This window comes from Lissotriton helveticus, chromosome 4_1 (genome assembly GCF_964261635.1).
Source record: "Lissotriton helveticus chromosome 4_1, aLisHel1.1, whole genome shotgun sequence".
NCBI classification, from domain to species: Eukaryota; Metazoa; Chordata; class Amphibia; order Caudata; family Salamandridae; genus Lissotriton; species Lissotriton helveticus.
The window spans coordinates 1,189,186,430-1,189,211,028 of record NC_136063.1 but is presented as its reverse complement, the minus strand read 5'-3'; the positions used below and the strand labels follow the sequence as shown (position 1 = coordinate 1,189,211,028).

At 44.5% G+C, this 24,599-nt stretch overlaps 1 protein-coding gene across 1 annotated transcript in view; it reads left to right on the top strand.

The window, feature by feature from the left end:
• CDH18 (cadherin 18) overlaps window positions 1-24,599 on the top strand; it is a 2,258,828-nt gene that overhangs the window by 999,624 nt on the left and 1,234,605 nt on the right. The window contains exon 5 of the mRNA XM_078687769.1: window positions 1,011-1,305. Within this exon, the coding sequence (XP_078543895.1) occupies window positions 1,011-1,305 (295 nt within the window). The remainder of the gene's footprint in view (window positions 1-1,010; window positions 1,306-24,599) is intronic.

Here is a 24,599-nt window from a genome sequence, read left to right as displayed (position 1 = left end):
TTGTTTTCAGTGGTTGCAAATGGAGACTCAGCTGTTTGCGGCCGCATAAATGGCTTTTGCAATGTACTAACCCTATTTTGCGAGTTGATAACCCAGGATTGCAAGTTGCTATTAGGAAGGAGCGTTTCAAAGATGTCCCTTCCTAATAACGAGTCGCAGTGGCATGTATGTATGTTTTGCAACCACAATGCGGTCACAAAACATTCATATTTTACTAACTCCGTGAAGGAGGTCGTAACCCATTTGCAAACGGGAAGTGGTCCCTAAGGGACTCCTCCCCCTTTGCAATTGTGGGTGCCAACATATTTTAACAGCAGGTATTGATCCCATGGACAACTGCCTACTCTTAAAAGATGAAGAGGAAACTTTTATTTTTTAATTTTTTTAATACATCCTGTTTTGGAAAACGGGCTGCATTTCAGAAAACAATTGCTTTATTTAAAAAGCAATCACAGACGTTGTGGTCTGCTGACCCCTGCAGGCACCATCCCTGTGATTACAGACCGTTCCCAATGGTTTGCAAATTGCAACCTTCCTCATGAATATTAATGAGGTAGGTCATTTGCAACCTCATTGGGAATTGTAACCGCTAATCGTGAGTCGCTAACAATTGCAATTTGAAAGTCACAAAAAGAAAATGGCATACATCAGGCCCTTAGTCTCAAGCTCATCCTCTACCCTCTTCATCCTGCAGCACATTATCAGATTAGTTTACTTATTTTTTAATGAAAGTCATTGCGGTTGTTTTGAAAAAAATCACTGGTAGGGTTTAAAATGCTCTTCATGCATCAAAGTTTTACTTTCACAATTTTGTAGAAAGTGACCCCTCATGAAAGATTACTCAAATTGTGGGTTCATTAAACAATTGCCCCCACTAGACCAAGCAAAGATTTGGGCAAATATGTATTACTCAATGCACTATCTATAAAGGATCGAATGTATACATAAGATGATGTTATATGGCATGTCATGTATGATGATGATTCCTATAAATGTTTTATTTCTTACAGCTGCATTCGAATTCCGATAAAGGAGATGGGTCTGTCAAGTACATCCTAACCGGAGAAGGAGCTGGGAGCATATTTCTCATTGACGACGTCACAGGGGATATTCATGCAACCACAAGTCTAGACAGAGAACAGAAAGCACACTATGTCCTCCACGCACAGGCAATTGATAGACGAAAAAACCTGCCTCTTGAACCAGAGTCCGAATTCATCATCAAGGTTCAAGATATTAATGACAATGCCCCAGAATTTTCGGATGGCCCCTTTGTTGCCACTGTGCCAGAGATGTCTGAAGTTGGTAAGAAACACCTTATTATAAAACTGCACCTCACATTTTGTTATGTTCCAGGGAGTGTTTTGGTTCACCTGAATTATGTTTAAAGCAAAGTTCTGTTTCTAGTCAGGGCCGGACTGGCCATAGCGGGCACCGGGCTACCCCGTGCTCCGCACGGTTGGGGGCCGGTTTTGGGCCCCTGGGGGCCGTTTTTGTTACAGGGCCGTTTTTGCAGCATAGCTGCAAAATCGGCCCGGTACCAAAATCTGCCGAAAACCTACCCGGCAAGGAGCTCGGCGGCACCTCCAACCCCTCCCCCCCGCCCCACCTGCCGTGGGTGGAGGGGGGACCGGCCAAGCTTTTTGCCAGGGCCGGTTGTGGTTCCCAGTTTCTAGTGTATGTTTTTTTCTCCACATTTTATAAACAATGAAAAAAATTACACGTAATTCCAGTTGAATCTTGCAACAGGTTATTGGTGTGTGATGTGGTTTCAGTTATTAATTTATTTTAACCAGTCGGTCTTACCTTGTTTTGTCAGCGGAACAGACAGGGTGCAATTCACAAATCTGCTATTTGCTTACATTTCTTATGTTAAGAGGATTCACAAAAGTAATAAGGACTGTCCTTAGAAATCTACATAAATTATTGATTTCCATTTGTCCTTCTCATCTATCGTTTCAATTTCAAACTGTCTGCTGGAGCAATTGCGAAGGAAACGTGCATTTGTCTTTTTGCTGGGTTTTTTCTCCACAGTGAAAATGTTATTCTCTCTGGGAAACAACAAATCCTTTTACCACACCCTCTCAGGAATAAGGGCATTATGTCCCATTCAGGAAACCAAAGGGCAGACAGGAGCCACTGGGCCAGAACCAGAGTGATTGAGCTAATTTGCCACAGATCTCGTGGTATATTTTAAAATGGCTTTACAAGCTGGGCCAAGTACAACGCTGTCCGTCCTTAATTCTCAGAGTAGCGAGGTCGAGCAGCCACCGTCTTCTCAGGGAGGTAGTTTTGGGGACAAGAGCCCAGAATTCAACAGTCACTCAATAGACACAGTAGCTTAATATCTAGCCCTATTCTTATCTTCTATGTAAACCTAAATACATCAACTGTATAACTATGCACTACACAATTCAGTTGAATGAAATTACTTGATTGTAATCCTGGTTAAGATTCCAAGTAAGCACCAAACTACACCAGGTCCCCCAAATCTGTCCCTCTGCTCTAATTCTTAAAGTCCCCGGTACACTGCAAGTAGAGTTATTGTAAGAAATTAGGTTATTGGTTGGGGGGTTGAGAACCGTTCTCAGGGAACAACCACAGTATGTGTCAGGGTGTACCACAACCTATGCTTAACCTTCTGGTATTTTGGCACAAAAGCACCCAGAGTTAGAGGCACTGTGAAAAGTATGTATGCAGCACACAAACAGTAATAAGTTAAAACAAAACACAGGAAACATCTCAAACCATGTTTTAAAAACAAGACAATTATACTATATAATAGGATACGAGAACTATAATAATCCAATCAGTAGAACAGGAGATATACAGTTTCAAAGTTTTAGGTAGATATAGCGCCTACAATCACAAACAGTCAATCTCAAGCTTCTGGTCGTTCCAGACTGGGAGAAAGTCAGGCGAAATACAGGGATCAGGTGAATCTCGCTGAAAAATACTTCTTAAAGTTTGGTAGAAGAGTTCTATTTGCAGTGTAGAAGGCAAAAAAGTGAAGGTAGAGTATCACGCATGGTAGTCACTGCAGCACAAAGATCAGGCCAGGTATCAAGTACAGTTTTTGCTTCATGGTGGCAGTCATCACGGGCAGTTGTTGCTGTAAGACCAAGTGCAGGCCCAGTTGTAGGGCCAGGCAGGTCCAGTGCAGCAGGTCAGCAGGGCAGTTGCAAAGAGGCCTCTGGAGTTTAGTGGGTCCCTGTAGCTCAGACACGAGGTCAGCCAGCTGATCCTCTGGGTCATTCGGGTTGACCTGGGGCAAAGGGAGCCGGTCCAGCTTCCTTCTTAGAGAGGAGGGCAGTCTCAAACAGCAGGACTGCCCACTGGGGGTCAAGTCAGTCCTCAAGAAGCAGGGCTGCCTTTGGTAGCAGGGTGGTTGTTTTGGTAGCAAGGCAGGCCTAAAGCAGCAAGACAATCTTTAGAGTAGTAAGGCAGTCTTTATTCTGTAATTTCCACAGATTCAGGAGTGTGCTGATGATTTACTCTGGAGGTCCAATATTTATACCTGCAGTGAGACTTTGAAGTGGGGTGATTTACACACTACAACCACCTCAGGGTCTGAAGAGTTCTTCCTTCCTACTGTCAAGGCTCTAAGAAAGCTGCAACGACTAATGTCAGGTTCCTTTGTGTGTTTCCACTGGCAGCCCTTCAGAGTACAATGCCCCCTGCCCTATGAGCCTTTAAAGCCTACCTTAGGGGTGACTAATTACTAAAAAGGAAGATTTAGGCATGGCAAAAGGCGTATTTTGCCGTGTCACAATGGCAGTTTAAGACTGCATTAAAGGCTATATTGGCAGGCCTGAGACAAGTGTCTAAAGAGCTACTCCAGTAGTTGGCACTATGACTGCTGCAGGTCCACATGTAGCATTTAATTTACTGGCCGATGGTACATACAGTATCATTTGCAAGGGACTTAAAAATAAATTAAATGTACCAATCAGGTAGATGCTAATTGTACCATGTTTTAGGAAGAGACCACAAGGCCTTTACCACTGGTTAGCAGGGAAAAGTTGCAGAGTCCTAATGCCAACAAAATGAGTTATTCAACAGAAGGCAACTATCTGGGGAGACCCTGCAAAAAAGGGTTAGGTCCAACAGTTATGAATTATGGTTAATAATAAAATATATCATTTTTATCGCTGCTGGTAGATTGACAACTCAGTTCAGCAGTTCTCACCCCAGGTACTAACTCTTGAAAGAAGTTTGAAGTCTTGGCGCCGGATTCCTTACCACACTTTTAGTCCGTCATTTTGTTTGCAGGATAAGCCCTGCTTCTTCTGGCTTGCTAGTGTTACAGATTGTGTGATACAGTGGTTTCAGCCTGTGTCCTTATCCTTGGCAGTGACAGCTCTTCACTGCAGGCACCTCAGCCACAGCTTCTTTTTTTTTAATGAATCACTGGATGAGAATAGAAAGGCACGTTTGAGCAGTGGTATAACATCTTTGGCAGTTATGGAAATTCTGACTGGGTGTAGACAGGTACATGTGCAAGAGAGTTGCAGCATCTGGGCTGATTCATTAGTTATCATTGGTCTTCTGCAGTTATAGGCTTTTGGGCTCCTCTTCAGTGGATACGTGACTCCTCTTCTCTGCGAATTGGCAGAGGCAACGCCAGATTGTATACCTCAGCAGCAGTCATGAGATGGTATTTGTGCTCGTAAAGTCTTAGTGCAATTAAAGGCAGGGATAGGGCAGAGAGACAGAGATATTCCCTCACAACAAATGTTGCTTATGGCTACTTCCTCTACAGTAGTCTGCTTCCTATGGGTGTTCTTCACACCAGGAAGACCATGCTGTGCTTCTCCTACTGGACAATGTATCCACCTGCAATTTCAGGCACTCTCCTTCCCTCTCTTAGTAGGCAGGCAGGCAGACTTCTTTGGAGAACCTCAGCTCTTACAGCATAAATGGCAGACTTCAGGTGATGCCTTCTCATGTGTCGGAGGCTGGTTGCCAAGCATACACCAGTCCTCACCACACAGCTGTCTTTGGTGCACTTTGTATAGTACTCCTATTGTTGATCATGAACAACTTTGACTGAAATAAAGTGAGGTTGTTCGGATATCACTTCTATGCACATTTTCCAGAACTGAAATGTGGATGTCAACATTTTCAATACCAGTTTCCATTGGTTCTCTATCAAGTGCCCTAATCAGTCTGCTTTTCCTCCCTGTCTTCATCCTCCTCACTTCAGTGTCTGCTACTCCCCCCTCCCTCCAGCTGCAGGAATGCAGGCAGTGCACTTCCACTCTCTGGGAAAGCTGTCCATCTTTTATTATGCTAAACATGGGACACAAACACAAATATAGACTCCTACTACCATACATGTACTACACATGCACTGCACCACACACACACACATAGACTTGACATGCACATGGGATGTAGGCACAAGAGTCTGCACTGACAATCAGATGGGTATGCTAGTGCACCCCCTTGGTCACAAGACAGGTTCTGGACTTCCAATTGCCATGGGTAAACCTAGGTCTCTGCATACATACTAGATTAGCATTATGTCAGGGGCAAAATAAAAGTCAGGATACCAGTTTTATACAGCCAGGTACTCATGGGAAGTGCACATGTCCATTTACGATATAGGGAACAGCTTGACTACACAAGGAGCTTTTGGGAAACTTTTACACCACATTTATCCGGGGAACAGCCTTTAAATGGCGTCTGTTACCTCGGATGCCATTACAACGAAGCGTTACCATGTATGCGTTGTAACAATGCGTAGTCTTTACAATGCATTTTCGTTGTGAGGTAACAGAGTCTCTTCCGTTTCCTCACAATGACGTGCACTGCCCCTCAAACCGCAAGAACCTGGAATTACGAGGAGAGAGAGGAACCAGAAGGAGATCGAGGTAAGGGGGATTGGGCCTGGGGATGTGGGTTAATATTTTAGGGTAAAAGGGGGCCGTGCTGGATAGTGTTTTATGGTAGGGAGAGGACTGAGGGTAGGAAGTAGGGTCGTGCAGGGGTAGTGGTTTAGGGTTTAGGGTAGGGAGAGGACTTGGGGTGGGGAGGATCATGCAGGGGTAGTATTTTAGGGTTTAGAGTAGGGAGAGGACGGGGGGTAGGGGAGGGTCATTCAGGGGTAGTGTTCTAGGGTTTAGAGTAGGTAGAGGACTGGGGGTTGAGGGTCGTGCAGTGGTAGTGATTTAGGGTTTAGGGTAGGGAAAGTATTGGGTGTCGGGGTTGTGCAGGGGTAGTGATTTAGGGTTTGGGATAGGGAAAGGATTTGGGGTTGTGCAGGGGTAGTGATTTAGGGTAGGAAAAGGATTGGGGTCATGGGGTCATTCAGGGGTAGGGGTTTAGGAAAGAGGAAGGGCTGGGGTCGGAGGCCATGCAGGTTTACTGATTTATGGTAGGACAGGGTAGTGTTACTTACCTTACTCACGTTTACCAAGTGTATGCCTTTAGCACGCATGCCTTTGCATTGTAATGGCATGCGTGGTAAAGGCAAATGAGTGGTAAAATAATGCGTTGTAATGGTAGGTCATTGTAGTCATACTAGCGTAGTAATACCCGCAATGTATTGGTATGCGGAGTAACATCATACATTCCATTTATCCATCCACTCAAGTCATTTTTGCCATCTTCTTTCTATGTGGAAATAAAGTTAAAAATGTAGGGAGTGATTGTGATTGCCAACAAATTTATGTTCACATCTCCTTATTCTACACAGATTTTAGATTCTACCTGGTGATGTAAACTTCCACAACTCAAGATCGTGCAAATGGAGATCTGTGGAATTACATTGACAGCTGTGTTTTTATGCACCTTAAGTTGAATTGGAGGGCAGGTTTATTTATAAGCCCTTTTGTGTCGCTATTTCACCACGCAATGTGGTGCCAGAGCGATGCAAAAGAAAAATTAGATTAATAATGCCACACAAGCCCACTTTGTGTGGCCATGCATGTCTTCAAATATCGCGAGTAATGTGACGCAGCTCATATTATTGCACTGCATTACTCTGTGCCAGGGAGGCATTTACATGGGTGTTGTGTGAGTATTCCCATGCATCATCCATGGATTTTGACACATTACCAGATTTACAAGAACAGGTAAACCTCGAAATGCACCAAAAAGATAGGCCTTCCCAGTAGAGGCGTAACAAGAAGAAATACCTTCATGCTCCATGTTGTTCCCTCTTTATATGTGTGCTGCATTCTGAGCACACCTAGAAAGAGGAAAAATCGTCTCAGGATTGTTTTTGTGCAGGAAGATGCCCCTTCCTTCACAAAACCAATCCTGCATGCAACACCTCTCCGCGTTGGTGCTAGTCTGCCCATTGTGTGCTAACACAAGGGAACGGACAGGAATGCACCATATTGCTTTAAATACAGTACATTCCTGCCCTTTCCTTGTAACTCAGCACTGCGCAGCGAGGTGACTTGCTACGCTGTGTTACTTTCCCATAAATATGGGCTGGGTGCCTAAAGAAGATTACGTTTTTTAACCATACGTCCAAGGTTCAAAAACCTATGCGCTTGAAATAAATCATGTTAAACCCAGTTGCAACTGATCAACAAAATCTTCCACCTTACACTTAGGTCAACATAGTAATACTATATGGTGTCATGGATACCGTCAAACAAACACATACATTTATTTAGCATCTAATTCAGGACTAATTCTGATATCTAAGGAGAACATCTACATTCGAGCAATGCTGCTGTGCATGCACGCAGGCAGACCTGTAATCTACTCTCGAACTTGCACACCAAACAAGCATACTCCAAGGCCACACCACAGGGAGTAACGTCAGTCACATATTTCTATGTCTCTGTAGAGTTTACTTAACCTCAGATGTCACTCAGATATCAAAGCCCCAAATGCTGTATTTTGTGTGCGTAATCCACTCTGAAGAGACGACTACAGCTCTATTATTTAACATCTTAAGGTGATGCAGTAGTTTATTTTCCTACTCCATGAAAAAAGTGGCACTAAGCTGTTGATTATAAACACTATTATTTTCCCTGTGAATTATTTATGCTCACGGAGCTCATTCTTTTTGAAGATGAACATTACTCTGAGCACTGTTAGCCAACCAGGCACAAATCTTTGTTTGCAAATAGGACATGATTAATTATATCCTTTGAAAAAGAGTTGACTTTTATGAAAGGCCATTGTTAATTATTACAATGAAAACTAGCATTAGCAGTCATAAATTGAATTTGTGAAATGTGTCTTGTACTGTACTTGGTTTACATATTTCCTGTGCTTGTGAGTCTTTAGTTTTACCAGTCTATATAAATAATTTGTTTTAACAAAATGAAAACATTGGAAGTATGGTGGCAGAGGGCCATTAATTTTGTATAGACTAAGGGTGGGTGGAGTATGCGGAGTGGCACATGTGGAGTTCTATAGATTTAGAAACACAATTCCGTAGAACTCCGCACCGCTTCAGTCCCACTCCCAATTTAAAACAAAAGAAAAAAAATCCACTTACCTGTTCTCTGGTGTCTATGGGCTGCCCTCTTCGTTGCCGCGGTCCCCCCTCCTCGTCGCCTTTTTTTATTTGGGCAGTGGCGCAGAGGCTAACTCTGCTCCACCACGGAGTCAGAGTTTTGCCTGGGTTCCACTTTCCCCACCAACGGAGCTTGGAGTTGGCAAAACTCAGCAAACACTGCAGGCGGAGTGGAGTTCGCTGCCCGGTGTTAGTATAGACCTTCTCTTACAAAATCTTAATCTTCACCTTTTCTTTTCTCCCAGTTTCAGTTACAACAATCTACCGTCACTCGGTGAAACAATCTATATTCATTCATTCAGTCTCAGGTAATTTAGGTGCTTTTAGTCTCCCCAACTTGAAATAGGTTCTCACATGTGGCTTTGGCCTATAACTTTGTTAGACACTCAGTTGGTGAAATGTTTGAACAGCATTAAAACCCTTCTGCCTTGCACCATTCAAATGGGTTTATGCACTCTATCTTCTTATAGGCCCTTGCCAGTGCCTTTAATTTAAAACTCATGTAGATGGCTTTTAACAACTGGTACACCTCTCGGCATTGAGCTAATATTCCTTATTAGAACATTGGAATGTGGAGTGCTTCATTGAATACAATGGAATGCTCCGAGCTTCTACGGGCCGGTAAAAGCCCGCAAAGCAACATTCCAATGTTGTTTTACAAAGGTCTCTTAGAACCCAAGGAGATTTACACCCCCTCGGACTTCAAGAGGCCTTTGTTTTATTTGTTAGAACATTCTGCCCTATAGTGGCAGAATGTTCTAATAGCCTTTTAGCCCTCCGTAGCTGTGCTATAAAGGCCATTAAAGTACTGCTCCTTTGTTAAAGGCCTTCGCCTTTGGCAATGGCTCTTAACGCTGGAGCGGGCCTTTAATGGACAGTATAGCCTGCTACGGCGGGTTACACGGCCATATTAGAACATTGGAATGTTGAGAGCTCTATTGAAGACAGTGTAGTAGATCCGAGCTCATAAGCCTTCTGCTCCAACATTCCAATGTTTGTCTTTTGTTTCTCTCTTTTTAATTTATAACTTTCTACTCTTAATGGGGGAATTGGTATAATAGTCTCATCACCCTTACATCTGTTGTTAAAGACCCTCTCTCTCATTAATTTGGGTTCAGGGCCTTGTGCAATCAGTCTAGTCATCAAAAGTGGGCTATAAGGCTATATTAGTACAGTGTTGTGAGCTCTATATAAGACTGTAGTGTGTCTGAGTGTTGAAAATGGTTGCCATTTGCCTTCTACTTCAGTATTCCAAAGTTTCTTCTCCCTTGTCAAATTAGAACATTTAACACAGTGGGTGTGGAAATGTTCTAGGAGCATTCTAGCACTTCTACCTTGGTCTATACCAATTAAATAATGTGTTCTCCTTAATTATAGGCCTGAGCCACTGAGGCCTATAACTTAGAGAGAGCATTTTAGCAAGAGCTAGTGTTGTAATCTTTGGGCTAAAGTGATTTATTGTTTCTATCATTGATGAGAAATTGAATAAAGAACTTAGGTTCAACAACATCACAAATCCCTTAGATATTGCTGAATATAGATATTAAATAGCTCAAAGCGTTCACCTCAGATTGAGTTGGAAATAGGCTGCAAAGTATCAATGTCTCTAGAAATGTTGAAATAGTGTGCAAAGTACCTTAGAGAAGTGATACTAGGCACCACTCCTCAAAGTCCAATTTTTTTAATGCATGCAGAAAAGTTCCCCCAAATATGTTTAAGAAAAAAACGTTTATGACATACAAGGAACATTCTTTATCCAGTTTTGCTCTTACACGCTCTATTTCCCGACTTTAGTAATGACAGTGGCACAAGAAAAGAAGAAACCACTTGTAAAAAAATGTCTTTAGGCTTTTTATCAGGCCTAAAGTCATTTTTTGTACAAGTGATTTCTTCTTTCCTTGTGTTACTATCGTTTCCTTGTGCCAGATCGTGATCGGGCCCTGCGTTTATACTAAGGGCCGCATACTAAGGATCTCTGTCAGGGGGAAGTCACAGGCCAGCTCAATTTACCCTTTGGTTAGCCCCATAGTAGTTTGGCACAAAAACAGTCAGGCTTAACTTAGAGGCAATGTTTGAAGTCTCTATGCAGCTCATCACATAGCAATACAGTGAAAACACAATTCAAGAACAATTCTACGCCAATTTTGAAAAATAGTATAACATTTAACAAATTCATTGACACACCAAATCAACAAAAATCCAATTAGTAGAACCAGAGATTTGCAAGTGTAGCGATTTGTGTGTCAACGGTGTCTAGAAGCACATATTGCCATGTGTGGTTATCTCGGCGAGATGGACAAGGAAAGAGTCACACGTTTAGGTTGAAAGTGATGGGGCATGGGCCAGATACAGGGACCCAGGTAGGCCTGCTGAACCTTAAATCCTGTTTGAGGAGCGCTGGAAGATTCCACATTGAGGAGGCATTGCACAGGAGCAATGCCAAGCTCTTCAAAGCGATGATGCGAGGTTCAGTGTCATTTTTAAGGATGCTGTCGAAGAGGGGCTTTCAATGCAAAGTCCTGAGTTGAGGATGCATCACCCAGCAGTGGTTCAGAGGTGACTGCGGGCTGCAATGTGAAGTCCTGTACGGGGTGCATTGTGCAGTGGCAAAGAGAGAAACTGTGCTGCATCAGTTCTGCCCACAGGACTACAGCTCGGCTGGCAGAACTCTGCCAGGTCCACTCCCAAGGGTCCAGGACTGGGGCAGCATCATTTTTACTTTATTTTACTTTCATTTTGAGGGTTTTATATATCGTGAACAAGACCCTTGCGGGTATCAGAGCACTTTACAAGGTAAATATTGAGGACACATAGGCATAGAGTAAAAAACAAAGTTCCATACTAATCAAGAATCACATAATCACAATGACCCTAGCAAGGTAAGTGTCGAGGAAACATCGGCATCAAGTAAAAACCATGGAGCTCCATACAAATCAAGAGTCACGTAAACGCAATCACCCTAGCTCAGGTGAATTTAGCCATGAGAAGAGCTTTCACTTTAGTTTAGGTTCAGGTGGCAGAGCGTTCCAGATCCTGGGAGCTATACCTGAGAAGGTTTGGTTGTATGTTTTCTTTTTGATTATTCTTTGTGGGTTCAGTAAAAGGTTACTGGCACTTCTGGATGCTCTGTTACCACAAGACGGCACCAATTTCTGTGCCAGATAGCTGGAAGTGTTATGGTGAATGGCTTCATGGATCATGTATGCGATTTTTAGTTGAATTCTATATTCAAAAGGTAGCCAATTAAGGGATCTTAGGTCCAGTGATATGTGGGAGTTTCTTTTGGAGCCAGTAAAAAGTCTAGCTGCTGCTTTGATGGTAGCTCTTAGTGGGCCGTTGAGGATCTGGGAAGGCTGCAGAGAGAGTGTGGGGTGGTGGAGAAGCAGACCAGGAGGCAAGAGTATCTATATCAGTGGGTTTATTGATAACAAGATGTTAAGGGGATAAAGTCTATAGGTACTAGAGTCTTTTCAACAAAAGTCTTTGAACAGAGGTAAAGCACTTTTTCCGGTGCAAGGCCTTCTGGTACTTGTAGTCGGCTTTCGGCGCTTCTCTTGTACTGCTAGCGACACTGGGTTCTTGAACACTAGGGTTGATGGCCGTTGCTCGTCGATACCAAAAAGGGAAGAAGAAACAAAAGAACCCTGTAAGGGGGTGGTTCACAATCTACTGCTTTTGACGCAGGGAACCAGGGAAAATGTGGGGAACCGTCACTTCTACCGTCACCAGTGTTTCATGCCTGCGCTGCCTTATTATGCTGAAGATGGATCCGGCTCGAGGACTCCCATTTTTTCCCCGCCCTTAGATCCCTCCAGTGCGCGGCCCCAGACCGAGGAAATACGCCCCGTAACTTGTGGAGCCACGTCCCTCCTCGGCCGTGGCTCGAGTTGTCGCGTTGCCAGGTAGGGTCTTACTGCCCGTTTGTTCCGACCTCGGTTTCCGCTCTGCTCCGGTTCTTCTCCTCGGGTGACGAGTCTGCTTGCTCCTCATGCAGTCTTCCAGCTCTGTCCCACGGCAACACCGAGTAAGTCCGGGCAAGCGTCCTCTCCTCGCGTTCTCCGTCGGTTGGTCCCAGTGAACGACTACTTCCTTCGGCGGCTTCCCATTTGAAGACCTCCTCCCCACGTGACTTGTTCAACTCCTCTGGGAAGCCTGGCGCCTTAAAGTGCCAGCACTCCCCGGGTACGCTCTGAAAATACAGGAGAGGAGACGGGGAAAGATAATGGGGAAAATGTTCCAATGCAGGTGTTACGGACTGCTCATCATGCTCCTCCTCACACACCCCTGCCCCAGTTTGTTCACGATCGGGGAACAATGGAAAACGGGAAAGGAAGTCAGCATTCGCATTCTCCGTACCCTTCCGGTAGATAACCTCAAAAGAGTAAGGCTGCAACGAGAGGAACCACCTGAGAATGTGCGGATTGTTCCCCTTATTGCGACTCATTCATTGCAACTGGGCATGGTCCGTAAAGAGCAGGAAGTGGGCACCCTCCAGATAATACCGGAGTTTCTCAATTGCCCACTTAATGGCAAGGCACTCCTTCTCAATTATAGGGTACTTCTGCTCCCTAGGAAACAGTTTCCGACTGATGAAAAGGATAGGATGTTCAATGCCTTCAGGTGAAGCTTGGGATAACACAGCACCCAGACCATGTTTGGATGCGTCTGTGTGTAGTAAGAAGGGTTTTGAGAAATCAGAAGAGCGGAGAACAGGAGCAGTTGTTATGGTTATTTTTAAATACTGAAAAGCCTTCCTAGCACCAGGTGTGGGTTGGTGAAGGTCCCTGTTCTTGACATTCTTTTGGAGTAAATCAGTCAAGGGCGTTGCTAGTTCAGAGTATTGGGGTATGAAGCACCTGTAATACCCAAGCAGCCCCAGGAACGCTCTAACTTCTTTTTTTGTAGATGGAAAAGGGGCCTCCACTATAGCGTTCACCTTCTCTGACTGAGGCTCTATGACTCCATTACCCAAGAGATAGCCCAGGTATTTTACCTTCCTAAACCCAGCTATTGATTTTTTTGCATTAATATGCAGGCCAGCGGCTTGAAGAGCGGCAAATACTTGGGTACAGTGTTGCAGATGGGTGTCCCAGTCAGGGCTAAATATGACTATGTCATCCAGGTAAGCGGAGGAGTATTCCTGGTGGTTTTGCAATACCTGGTTCATTAGTCGGTGGAAAGAAGGCAGGCGCCCCATGCAACCCAAAGGGTAGGACCGTGAACTCATATAGGCCACTAGGGGTAGCAAAAGCGGTCTTTTCTTGGTCCTCCTGTTTGAGCGGTACCTGCCAATAACCTTTGGTAAGGTCAAGAGTAGTAATAAACTGAGCTTCTCCTAATTTCTCTATAAGTTCATCCACCCTAGGGATGGGGTAGGAATCACACTTAGAGATGGAATTCACAGCGCGAAAATCAATGCAAAAGCGGACAGAACCATCCGGTTTTGGCACCAATACTATAGGGGAAGACCAGTTGCTTTTTGATGGTTTGATAACGCCTAAATCTAGCATATTCTCTACTTCATTTTCTATTGCCTGCCTTCTTGCAGCCGGTATTCTATATGGCTTTTGTTTCACTATTTTCCCTGGCTGAGTGTTGATAGTATGCTCTGCTAGAGCGGTTCTCCCTGGCAAATCAGAGAAGATATGTGCAAAAGGGCCTAGGGTGTTCTGAAGGGTATTCTCCTGCTCCTTAGTTAACTCTGAATTAATGACCAATTGTTTTAATGTAGATGTGGAAGAGGAGAGGTCCTCGACGTGTTGTACGTCTTGAGGAGGGGGCCCTAGCAACTTCTTAAGAAGATTTATATGGCATAGTTGGCATTTTCTGGGGTTGACTTGTACTTTGTAGGACGTTAGACCGACCTTTTCTGTCCCTTTATAGGGGCCTTGCCACCCTGACTTGGTTTTACCTATGGCAGCAGGCAGAAGGACCAAAACCCAGTAACCCACGGACAGCTGTCTCCACTTTTTCCCTCTATTATACAGTAGTTGTTGTTTTGTTTGGGCTATTTCTAGATTGGAATCAGCAAATTCCCTTAATTTGTGTAGTTTGGAGCACAGACCTCTGGTATAGACTAGAAAGGATTTCGTTTATTCTTCCTTTTCTTGCTCCCAACCCTCTTTAGTAATTTCTAGGAGACTTCTGGGTTCTCTTCCATACAGTAGTTGGAAGGGAGAACAGCCTAAGCTTGATTGTACCTGACTCCGTACCACGTATAGGGCCAGTGGAAGTAACATGTCCCACTCTTCCCTCTCTACAGTTAAGAGTTTCTTTAGGGTCAGTTTGAGAGTGGCGTTGTAGCATTCACATAAACCATCCATTTGGGGATGGTAGACTGAGGTCTTGATATGGGAGATGACCAGTGTTTTACATATTTGGTCCATTAACTTTGAAACAAAAGGGGTCCCTTGATCAGTGAGTACTTCCCTAGGGAACCCAACCCGGGAAAACAGTTCCATCAACTTTTCTGAAATATTCTGGGTTGTAGGAGTTCTTAATGGGAAAGCTTCCGGATACCTCGTAGCGTAATCCACAACAACCAAGGCATACACATGACCCTTTTTGGTGCGTGGAAGGGGCCCAATAAGGTCCATTCCAACCCTTTCAAATGGGTTACCTACAACCGGAAGAGGCTGCAAGGGAACCGCTGGGGGTTTATAGGGGTTCTTTTTCTGGCAGACCTCACATTCCTGACAGAACTTAGTGACGTGTGCAAATATTCCTGGCCAGTAAAAATGTTGTAACAACATTTGTATTGTCTTTTGAGCCCCTCTGTGTCCAGCCAACAGGTGTGAATGCGCAAAGAAAAGGTCCTGCTCCCTAAATGCCTGAGGTACTAACAACTGAGGGATGTCTCCCTGCTTTCCTACCCTATACAACAATTCATTCTGTATTTGAAAAGATGGGTAGGATGAAGAGGCCTGCTCTGCCTGTTTCCAAGCTGGGCGGAGGGTTGTGTTATTTTTTTGTGCATACCTGAAACTGGTATCCAGGAGCCACGGGGCTTGAGTGAGGAGGGTGGAATGGGGTGATGGGGAAAACGGGTCCTTTTGTAACCTTTCCGGTAAAAAAAACAAAAAGGACGGGTTGTCCTGCCCTATTATCATCTGCTCTGGTAGAGTAGGGACAACCCCAAGCCTAACGTCTAAGGTCTGCCCCGTAGGATGTGTCACTGGAATTTCTATCAAGGGATAGGGCCTCACATCCCCATGGACACATCTAATGGGAACCTTTCCCTTCATTACCCCATTTGAAGGAGGTACTAAGAACTGCAGAATGACGGACTGTTTACATCCGAATCAAGTAGAGCTTTTACTGTTGTCCCCTCTACCTGTACACTTACGTGAAAACTAGGACCCAGTTCTGCTGAGTATAGAATGGAATGTGGTATACATCCAATGTCCATGGGCTCTTCCTGCGGTTTCTTCCTCGGGCAAATCCAAGCGATATGGCCCCACTCTCCACATTCAAAACATTGTGGGTTACGTAGTGGAGGAGGCTCTAACTTGAATGGTTTAGGTTTCACAAGGTCTAGGGCCGGTTTTATAGGTTTCTTTTCTTGTTTACCCACATTACCCATGGGTTTTGGGGTCTTGTCCGTGTCCAAAGGTAACGCCCTAGGTTGCGCTCTGTAAAACGTTGTGGCCATCTCTACTGCTTGTTCTGGGCTAAGGTGATGATGTTGTTTAAGTCACCTCTGAATAGGATACGGGAGGGCCTCGAGATATTGTTCCAAGTATATCATTGCCATGATCTCGTCTTTGGAGTGGTTCTGGGGTTGTAGCCACTTATCAGCAGCTGCCTTTAACTTGACGTATAAGGTTTTTGGATTGTCGGACGACGTGCCTCTTTCTTTTCGGAACTTTACCCTGTAGACCTCAGCGTCCATACCCATGTGGTCTAGGATAAGTTCTTTAATTTCCTTGTATGGTGTGTTACCATTGCGGTTAGCTACTTGGTAAGCAGCCTGGGCTTCTCCGGTTAGGAGAGGGGCAAGGAAGAAAGGCCAATTAGCTTCGGGCCATCCAGAGGCCCGTGCTGCCCTCTCAAAATTGAGAAGAAAGACATCAGGATCCTCTCCAGTGGCGTACTTTTGGAGGGAAACATTGGGACCGGCACACGCACGTATTTGTAGTTGTGTGGTTAGATCCCTACGATCATCAGCCACCTTCAACATCTGATCGGCGTGGTTTGCTAGGCCATCTTTTATAAGTTCCCGGTCTGCATTGGCAGAGGACATTTGTTTTTCCACCACCCATTCCAGCTTTTCCTGGCCGCGGATTAACTGCTGAATGAGGTTTTCCATCTTGGAGGGGACCTAAGATCCCACTTCTGACACCACGTGTGGGGTGGTGGAGAAGCAGACCAGGAGGCACGAGTATCTATATAAGTGGGTTTATTGACAACAAGATGTTAAGGGGATAAAGTCTATAGGTACTAGAGTCTTTTCAACAAAAGTCTTTGAACAGAGGTAAAGCACTCTTTCCGGTGCAAGGCCTTCTGGTACTTGTAGTCGGCTTTCGGCGATTCTCTTGTACTGCTAGCGACGCTGGGTTCTTGAACACTATGGTTGATCGCCGTTGCTCGCCGATACCAAAAAGGGAAGAAGAAACAAAAGAACCCTGTAAGGGGGTGGTTCACAATCTACTGCCTTTGACGCAGGGAACCAGGGAAAGTGTGGGGAACTGTCACCTCTACCGTCACCAGTGTTTCATGCCTGCGCTGCCTTTTTACGCTGAAGACGGATCCGGCTCGAGGACTCCCATTTTTTCCCCGCCCTTAGATCCCTCCAGTGCACAGCCCCAGACCGAGGAAATTCACTCCCGTACCTTGTGGAGCCACATTCCTCCGGGGCCGTGGCTCGAGTTGTCGCGTTGCCAGGTAGGGTCTGGCTGCCCGTCTGTTCCATCCTCGGTTTCCGCTCTGCTCCGGTTCTTCTCCTCGGGTGACGAGTCTGCTTGCTCCTCGTGCAGTCTTCCAGCTCTGTCCCACGGCAACACCGAGTATGTCCGGGCAAGCGTCCTCTCTTCGCGTTCTCCGTCCGTTGGTCCCAGTGAACGACTGCTTCCTTCAGCGGCTTCCCATTTGAAGACCTCCACCCCATGTGACTTATCCAACTCTTCTGGGAAGCCTGACACCTTAAAGGGCCAGCACTCCCCGGGTACGCTCTAAAAACAAAGGAGAGGAGACGGGGAAAGATAATGGGGAAAATGTTCCAATGCAGGTGTTCCGGACTGCTCATCCTGCTCCTCCTCACAGAGAGACACTCCCATATTCCACTCTTCGGTAACTAGAGCCTGTACTGTCAATTTGAAGTCCTTTTGGGGCAGAAAAGGCTTTAGTTTTCTCAATGTGTTCATCTGAAAGTGTGTTCCTTTTGTTGTGGTGCTGATGTGTTTCTGCATATTTAGGTTGCTGTCCAGAGTCACTCCCAATGATTTCGCTGAATCGACAATAAGAGGTTGGCAGGTGAGTGCTGTTAGGTGTTTGATCCAATCTTGCATTATGCTTACTTGGGAAGGAGGAGTGATTAGGCGGAATTCTGTTTTGAGGGTATTCAGTTTTAGATGGTTTTCGGCCAGCCAGGTTTGAGTTTTTTCCTAGAGTTGTGTTGAGAGATTTGATGTCTTCCAGCGAATGGACTGTTAGGTATAGTTATGCATCGTCTGCGTACATATGATACTGTACGTTAGAGGAGTTGAGAATTTCGGTGAGTGGTTCCATGAATGAATTGAAAACTGTCAGAGAGATGGATGAACCTTGTGGGACTCCTAATGTGACTGGGACGGGTTTGGACAGGCCTGATTGACCTTGAATCGTTGTGATCTGTGTTGGAGAAACAAGGTGAATCAATTTAGAACGGATCAGGACAATCCCATTCTGTGTTTCAGCAGGTCAAGTAGGTTGTCGTGTTTGACGGTGTCGAAGGCCGAAAAGAGGTCGAACAAGATCAGTATGCAGGCTTCGTTTTTGTCTAGCCTCTGTAGAGCATCATCAATTAGGTGTATCATGGCTGATTCGGTAGTGTCCTGCACAGAAGCCTGATTGGAAATGGTTGAGCTGATTAAGCTGATTGAAGTGGTCAATATGTTTTCCAAGCTGTAGGTGTACACATTTTTCTAGGAGTTTGGCCAGGGTGGGGAGGTTGGATATTGGGTGGTAATTATTTAAGCCTACAGGGTCATTCGTTGGTTTCTTTAGGATGTGGGATACCTGACCGGATTTGAGGATTTCCTGGATGGATCCTTGAAGGAGAGAAGTATTTATAACCTTTGTCCAAAGAGGCAGTAGCAATGGGATGAAGTCTTTTAAGCAGTTAGCAGGAAGAGGGTTAGTGAAGTGATTGTCGGGCTTCATGGCTGTGAGCAATTTGAGAATATCTTCATCACTGTAAATGTTGAAGGAGGACCAAGATGCATTATTTTTAAGGTTGAACTTTGGTGAGCTCCGGTATGGATTTTTGGAAGGGATGATGAAGAGTCCGTATGTGAGTCATTATGTATGATTAAATCGTTAAGTAGGTCCGTCTTTATATTTTCAGTCTTTAGAATGAAGAAGGAGGCGAACGCTTCGCAGTTAGGTAGTGAGCCTATGTCGGGATGGGAGGGATGAGGTGCATCCTTAGATTGTGATTTGATTAGCTCGAAAAGTTTTTGGGGGTGATTCTTGACCTGTACAAGACTCACAGCAAGCTGAGTCTAGGTGCCTATTTCAAGGTGGTTAGAACCTGTTTTTAAATCAGCCTACTGGCCCTTGGAGTCTCTGGGGTGGTCCTGGGATCAAGATGCTGGTCCGGTCCTCCTTGCTTAGGAGGCGGGACAGCAGCTCAACAAAGTGGCAGTCCTTCATGCAAAACAGCACAGCAGTCTTAAGTGTACTGCAGATCCTGATGTGCACTGAAGGATTGGGTCTGAGGGTCGAATATTTATACCAGGCGCCCACTTTGAAGTTAGAGAAGGTTCCGGAGGTTTCCACCACCAGAAATGTTTGTAATTTCCTGCCTCCCTGTTCTGTCCCCAGATTGTTTAGGGTCACGATAGACTAGTGTCAAACCCTTTGGGAGTGTGCTCCAACAGGGCCTTTGTGATGTGCAAGTGTGGTGGGTGACAGCTTCACTCCCCATATCAAGTCAGAGACAGCCTATCCTGCCAACACATATTCCCCTATGTTTCACTGTCTGGAAGCAATACAAAAAGACCAACTGCCAGCTACACCTAGTCATGTGACTGAGGATACAGGCAGTAGACATCAAATGGTTAGGACAAGAAAATGCCAACTTTCTAAAAGTGCAATTTTCAGAATAGTGACTTAAAATCCAACTTTACCATTAAAGAGGGTTTTAAATTACAATTCCATAGACACCAGACTCAACATTACTATGCCACACCTCAGCTCTGCATTGTCTGCGGGTGTCTAGGAAGAATACACAAAGCTCAACTGTAGCTAAACCCAGTCATGTGACTGAGGCACAGGCTGCAGACGCTAAATGGCCAAGGCAGAAAAATGCCAACTTTCTAAAAGGGACAATATCTAAATTGCATTCTAAAATCCGACTTCACCATGAGACCATTATACAGGATGTTTCATTACAATTCTAAAGACACTAAAAATAAACCAGTCACCTTCTCACATTTGGAAATTGTGAAAAATTAATTTAGGAGTTGTTCGCTACCGTGATATGTAAAACCTAAAAGTACATGTCCAATATTTTAAATACATTGCACCTTGCCCTATGTGCTTTTAGGTCCTACCCTAGAGGTGACTTATTTGTATGGAACAAAAGATGGCTTAGGCCTGGAAAAGAGGTTTCTTTTCTGAGGTCGAAATAACAGATTAAAATGCACACACAGGCTGCAATGGCAGGCTTGAGACATGTTGAAAAGGGCTATTTACGTGGGTGGCACAATCACTGCTGCAGGCCCACTAGTAGCATTTCACGTATAAGTCCTGAGGACATGTAGTACCACTTTGGGACTTACAAGTAAATTGAAAGTGCCAATTGGATGCAAGCCCTGTGTAAAGGAGAGAGCACATACACTTTAGTATTGTTAGCAGTAAAGTGCAGAGTCCTAAGGTCAACTAAATTGAAATCAGAAAAAATGGTGGCGTAAGGTAAAAGGTTTAGCGGGAGGCCTGCCCAAAGGCTGACAGGTATAACTGGTTCCTAATTGCAACTCCAGTCATAGGCTCTGAATGCAGGGATGGCTATATAAAAGACTGCTATGACTGCATCTGCAATCTGAAATGGGAAATATTTATTAAAACAGCCTTAGTCCCTTAAAAAGGATGAAACTGGAGAGGAGGCAGAGGTTCCTTCAAACTCTGGAACTCGGCCTGCTCCCCCAATGCTGTGGAATGCAATTCTCAAAAGTTATTTTCTCAATTGAACACTACTCCTGCTGAGGTATTGGCATCCGATGATATGTTTGCTATCACAATTGCTGTCACAAACCACTGATTCATTTCAATACCAATGGCAATTAGGCGAGATGATCCTTTCAGAACCTCACTACATTACAATCCATATTGCGAGTTGTAAAATACCGGTGACGCAATGCACTGATGCCTTTTGTAGATGCAAAGACTGTGATGTTCCCAATAACAGGCTTTGCAACTACAAAATGGAATAATACATTGTGCCCTTGGTGTTCTGCAGAATTCAGAAATGACTTTACTGATCAGGCCATATAAAAAATCCAATAAAATCCATATGGACATATGAATATATGGCTCCTGTGTGAAACAATCTGACCAGCTCCAGTAGTAGCAAAATCTAATTCCAGTTATTTCAAGGTGGCAGATCTTAAGTACACCTTTGCCTTCTTTTAAAGGGCTCACTTTTCATTCCCACTGTGCTAAATGTTGGTACCAAGTTAGTTCTAAAATGCTTTTGAAACACAAGGAAACAGATCTGAAATAAACAGGCCGAAGCTAACACCTCAGTTCCGGGTCACACAAATCCCTTTTGAGAATAGTCTGGTTGAACATTGTTTTAGTCCTATTATAAGTTATTGAGGGCTTGATATACGAAGATCAACTCGCAGACCAGTATGTGCTAATTACACACATCAGGGGTCTTATTTACAAGCCCCTTGAGCCACTTTTGCGTCATTTTTAACATGTGAAATGTCACGCAAAAGTGGCGCAAAAGCTTTGCAAATAAGCTCCCTAGTTTTTAAATGACTACGCGATTTGAGGGGTAGCCTATGTTCTAATAGATGAACTCAAAAAAAGGACATTTATGGGAATTGCATAAAAACCTGCTGAATGGATATGAATTGGGCAATTGGCGAATGGCAGCAAATGCAGGGATGGGGCCCTGCAAAGAACAACAGATCCTCATCCTTACATTCGCTAAGCCAAATAGGAAGCATTTGTGTGTGTGTGTGTGTTTGTTTTTTATACAGTCTCTATCTATTAAATGCAAAAGTGGTGTTTTAAAAAAAAAATTTAAAAGCATTTCCTGTTTGTGGATATTCTCGGGGGGAAGGGGGCATGCAATGGCCTGGCATATCCACCTGTTCAACTTGATTTTCAGAGGGAAATGTTCCACTTTCAAAATAAATTACAACTCCCTTTGAGTTGTCAGTAACTTTTCGATGGTTGGCGCCTGCAGTCGCCGTTGCAACCCATATATACACACCATTGCAAATCACAGATAGGAGAGAAGGCCTTTCATTCCCTCTCCTAATTGTGATTTGTCATAATACACAAATCCCCTTCTGCAAGTTGGGAAGGAATATCTGAATCACCTAAGAGGTTTGGCACATGACCCCAATCGGATGAAACACAAGATTTGCAATGACAAAATAGTTAAGTACATCTGGCACCAAATTCTTCCACACTTGAGGTGTCCACCACACCCCATCACCCTCGGGGCCCTCCATTTCAAGAGCTGAACTTCAATATTCTGTGTAATTGGCGAGCTACCGAAGCGATTTGAAAAGTTCCTTTTTACTGAACTCCGTATGACTTTTGCACTGGTTAATTAACTCCAATTTATAGCACTGGCTGCAATAAATGCCAGAGAATAATTCACACATATTGATTAGAGAGTACAAAGTTATTTCGCTTTTCTCCATTAGTGTTCAATTTATGCTTCTGTTCCGGAGACACTAGACTTTTTTGACATTATAAATTCAAGTCGGGAATGCGCACAGACGACGTGTTTGTACAATATTAATGGCTCTTACGGATGTCCATAGTGCTTGGAAGGATGAACATGTACCTTGCAAATCATAGCGTCTGCTTAGATTAGTTTACATCGATTTCAGTTGGAAGTCATTTAAAGATTGATCCAAATCCTACAACTTTCTCTTAATACCGTATATACAGCAATGCATCAACTATTTATCGTAAATAATTTTACTTGCTTCCAGTAATGTTTTATACATGCATATTTCTGCATCTTTTTTGTAGTTGTACTAAAGAGACAAATTCAGGTGTTCACAGACGTAGAACATAAAAAAGAAACACCAACTCTACAGTAAAGGGTATGTACAACAACAAATATGCAGAGTGAACTGCTCATTTTGATTTCTAAAATATCCACAGAATAAAGGTCCATGGGGCATATTACCAACAACTAGCGATAATTATCGCTAGGTTGGCTTAGCGGCAATAATTTTATCGCCATGTAGCGACGATTTTTATCGCTTAGGAGCCTTGATATTATCAAGGTTTATCTCCTAAGCGATAAAAATCGGCCGAAATGCATGAATATCGCTGAAAAGTCAGGGATATTCATGCATTACCGAGCAAATGCTCTTAGCCATGTTATCCACCTTCCGTTGGATAACATGGCTAAGAACTGCTCAGGGCAGGTGTTAGCTTTTGGAGATATTCGCGCTTAGCGCGAATATCTCCAAAAGTTGGTTATAGTAGATAGCGATGTTAGCGACTGTTTGCAGTCGCTAACATCTTGGCACGCCCACTTTGCATGTCATTAGTGATAAATTTCTCTGATATGCAAAGCGGGGCCCAAGATGGTCGCTATCTCCTACTAGCTGTCGCTAACTGGTGTTAGCGACAGCTAGGTAATAGGGAGATCATTTTATTTCCGCTTTCTTGGCTTTTAAAGCCAAAAAAGCGGAGATAAATCCCTTGATAATATGCCCCCGTGTTCCTAACCATTCCTGACCATAGGTATTAAAAGGACTATTCTACCTAGAAAGAGAGAAGTACGCAAATCGTATTAGGTCATCAAGGGGTGCCTCAGCAGTAATGCTCCGATAAATGAGAAACCCCCCTACCTCTCTGCACTACCCCATTCATCAACAAGGCCCTGCTTTCCAAATACAAAAATCTAACAACAGCAAGCAATTCCAATTTTATGTGCTGCAGCGGACAGGAATAAGAGACCAGAAGCAACATTATCCGAGGGGGTTCTGAAGAAAATCACTCATTGTCACTATTTTAGAAATCAATAGGGGTTTTAAATTATGTAAAAAGTGCAATCTGGTAGGACTAAGGGGCCGATTATGATCACGGACGGAGGAGGAGGAGGGAATGTCCGCATGGGCTGCGGCGTTCCCTCCTGTACGATTAGGATGTGACCGCCACCCTGGCGGTCACATCCTGTACTGTTATCATTGCGGCGGGTGCTGCTTGAAGCAGCACCCGCCGCAATGATAAAAAAGCAAGTTGTGCATTTGCATGCACAAAGCGGCAGGCACCTCGTGGTGCCTGCCGCTTTGTGCAGGCAAATGCAGGGGGGTACCATAGGTACCCCCCATGTGCACCCCTCACCCCCCTTCACCCCTGGGGGCCCGCAACGGGCCCCCAAACACAAATCCGTATGCCTTTACACGGCGGAAATGCCGCCGTGTAAAGGCATCTTTCCGCAGACATCCTAATATGGCTGGCGGTGTCTGATAGACACCGCCAGCCATGTTAATGCTTTTCCGCCCGCGGCGGAAAAGCGGCGGACAGATAGTAAGACCCACCAGCCATCCTAATATGGCGGTGGGTCTTTCAAGGCTCCCCGGTGGATTTCCCGCATCCTCCGGGCCGGCGGTGGCTTCCGCCGGCCCGGTGGATGCGGGAAATCCGCAATCGTAATAGGCCCCTTAGTCTGCATTCAGTCTTAGGCGTGTGCTATACAAAGTTTCTC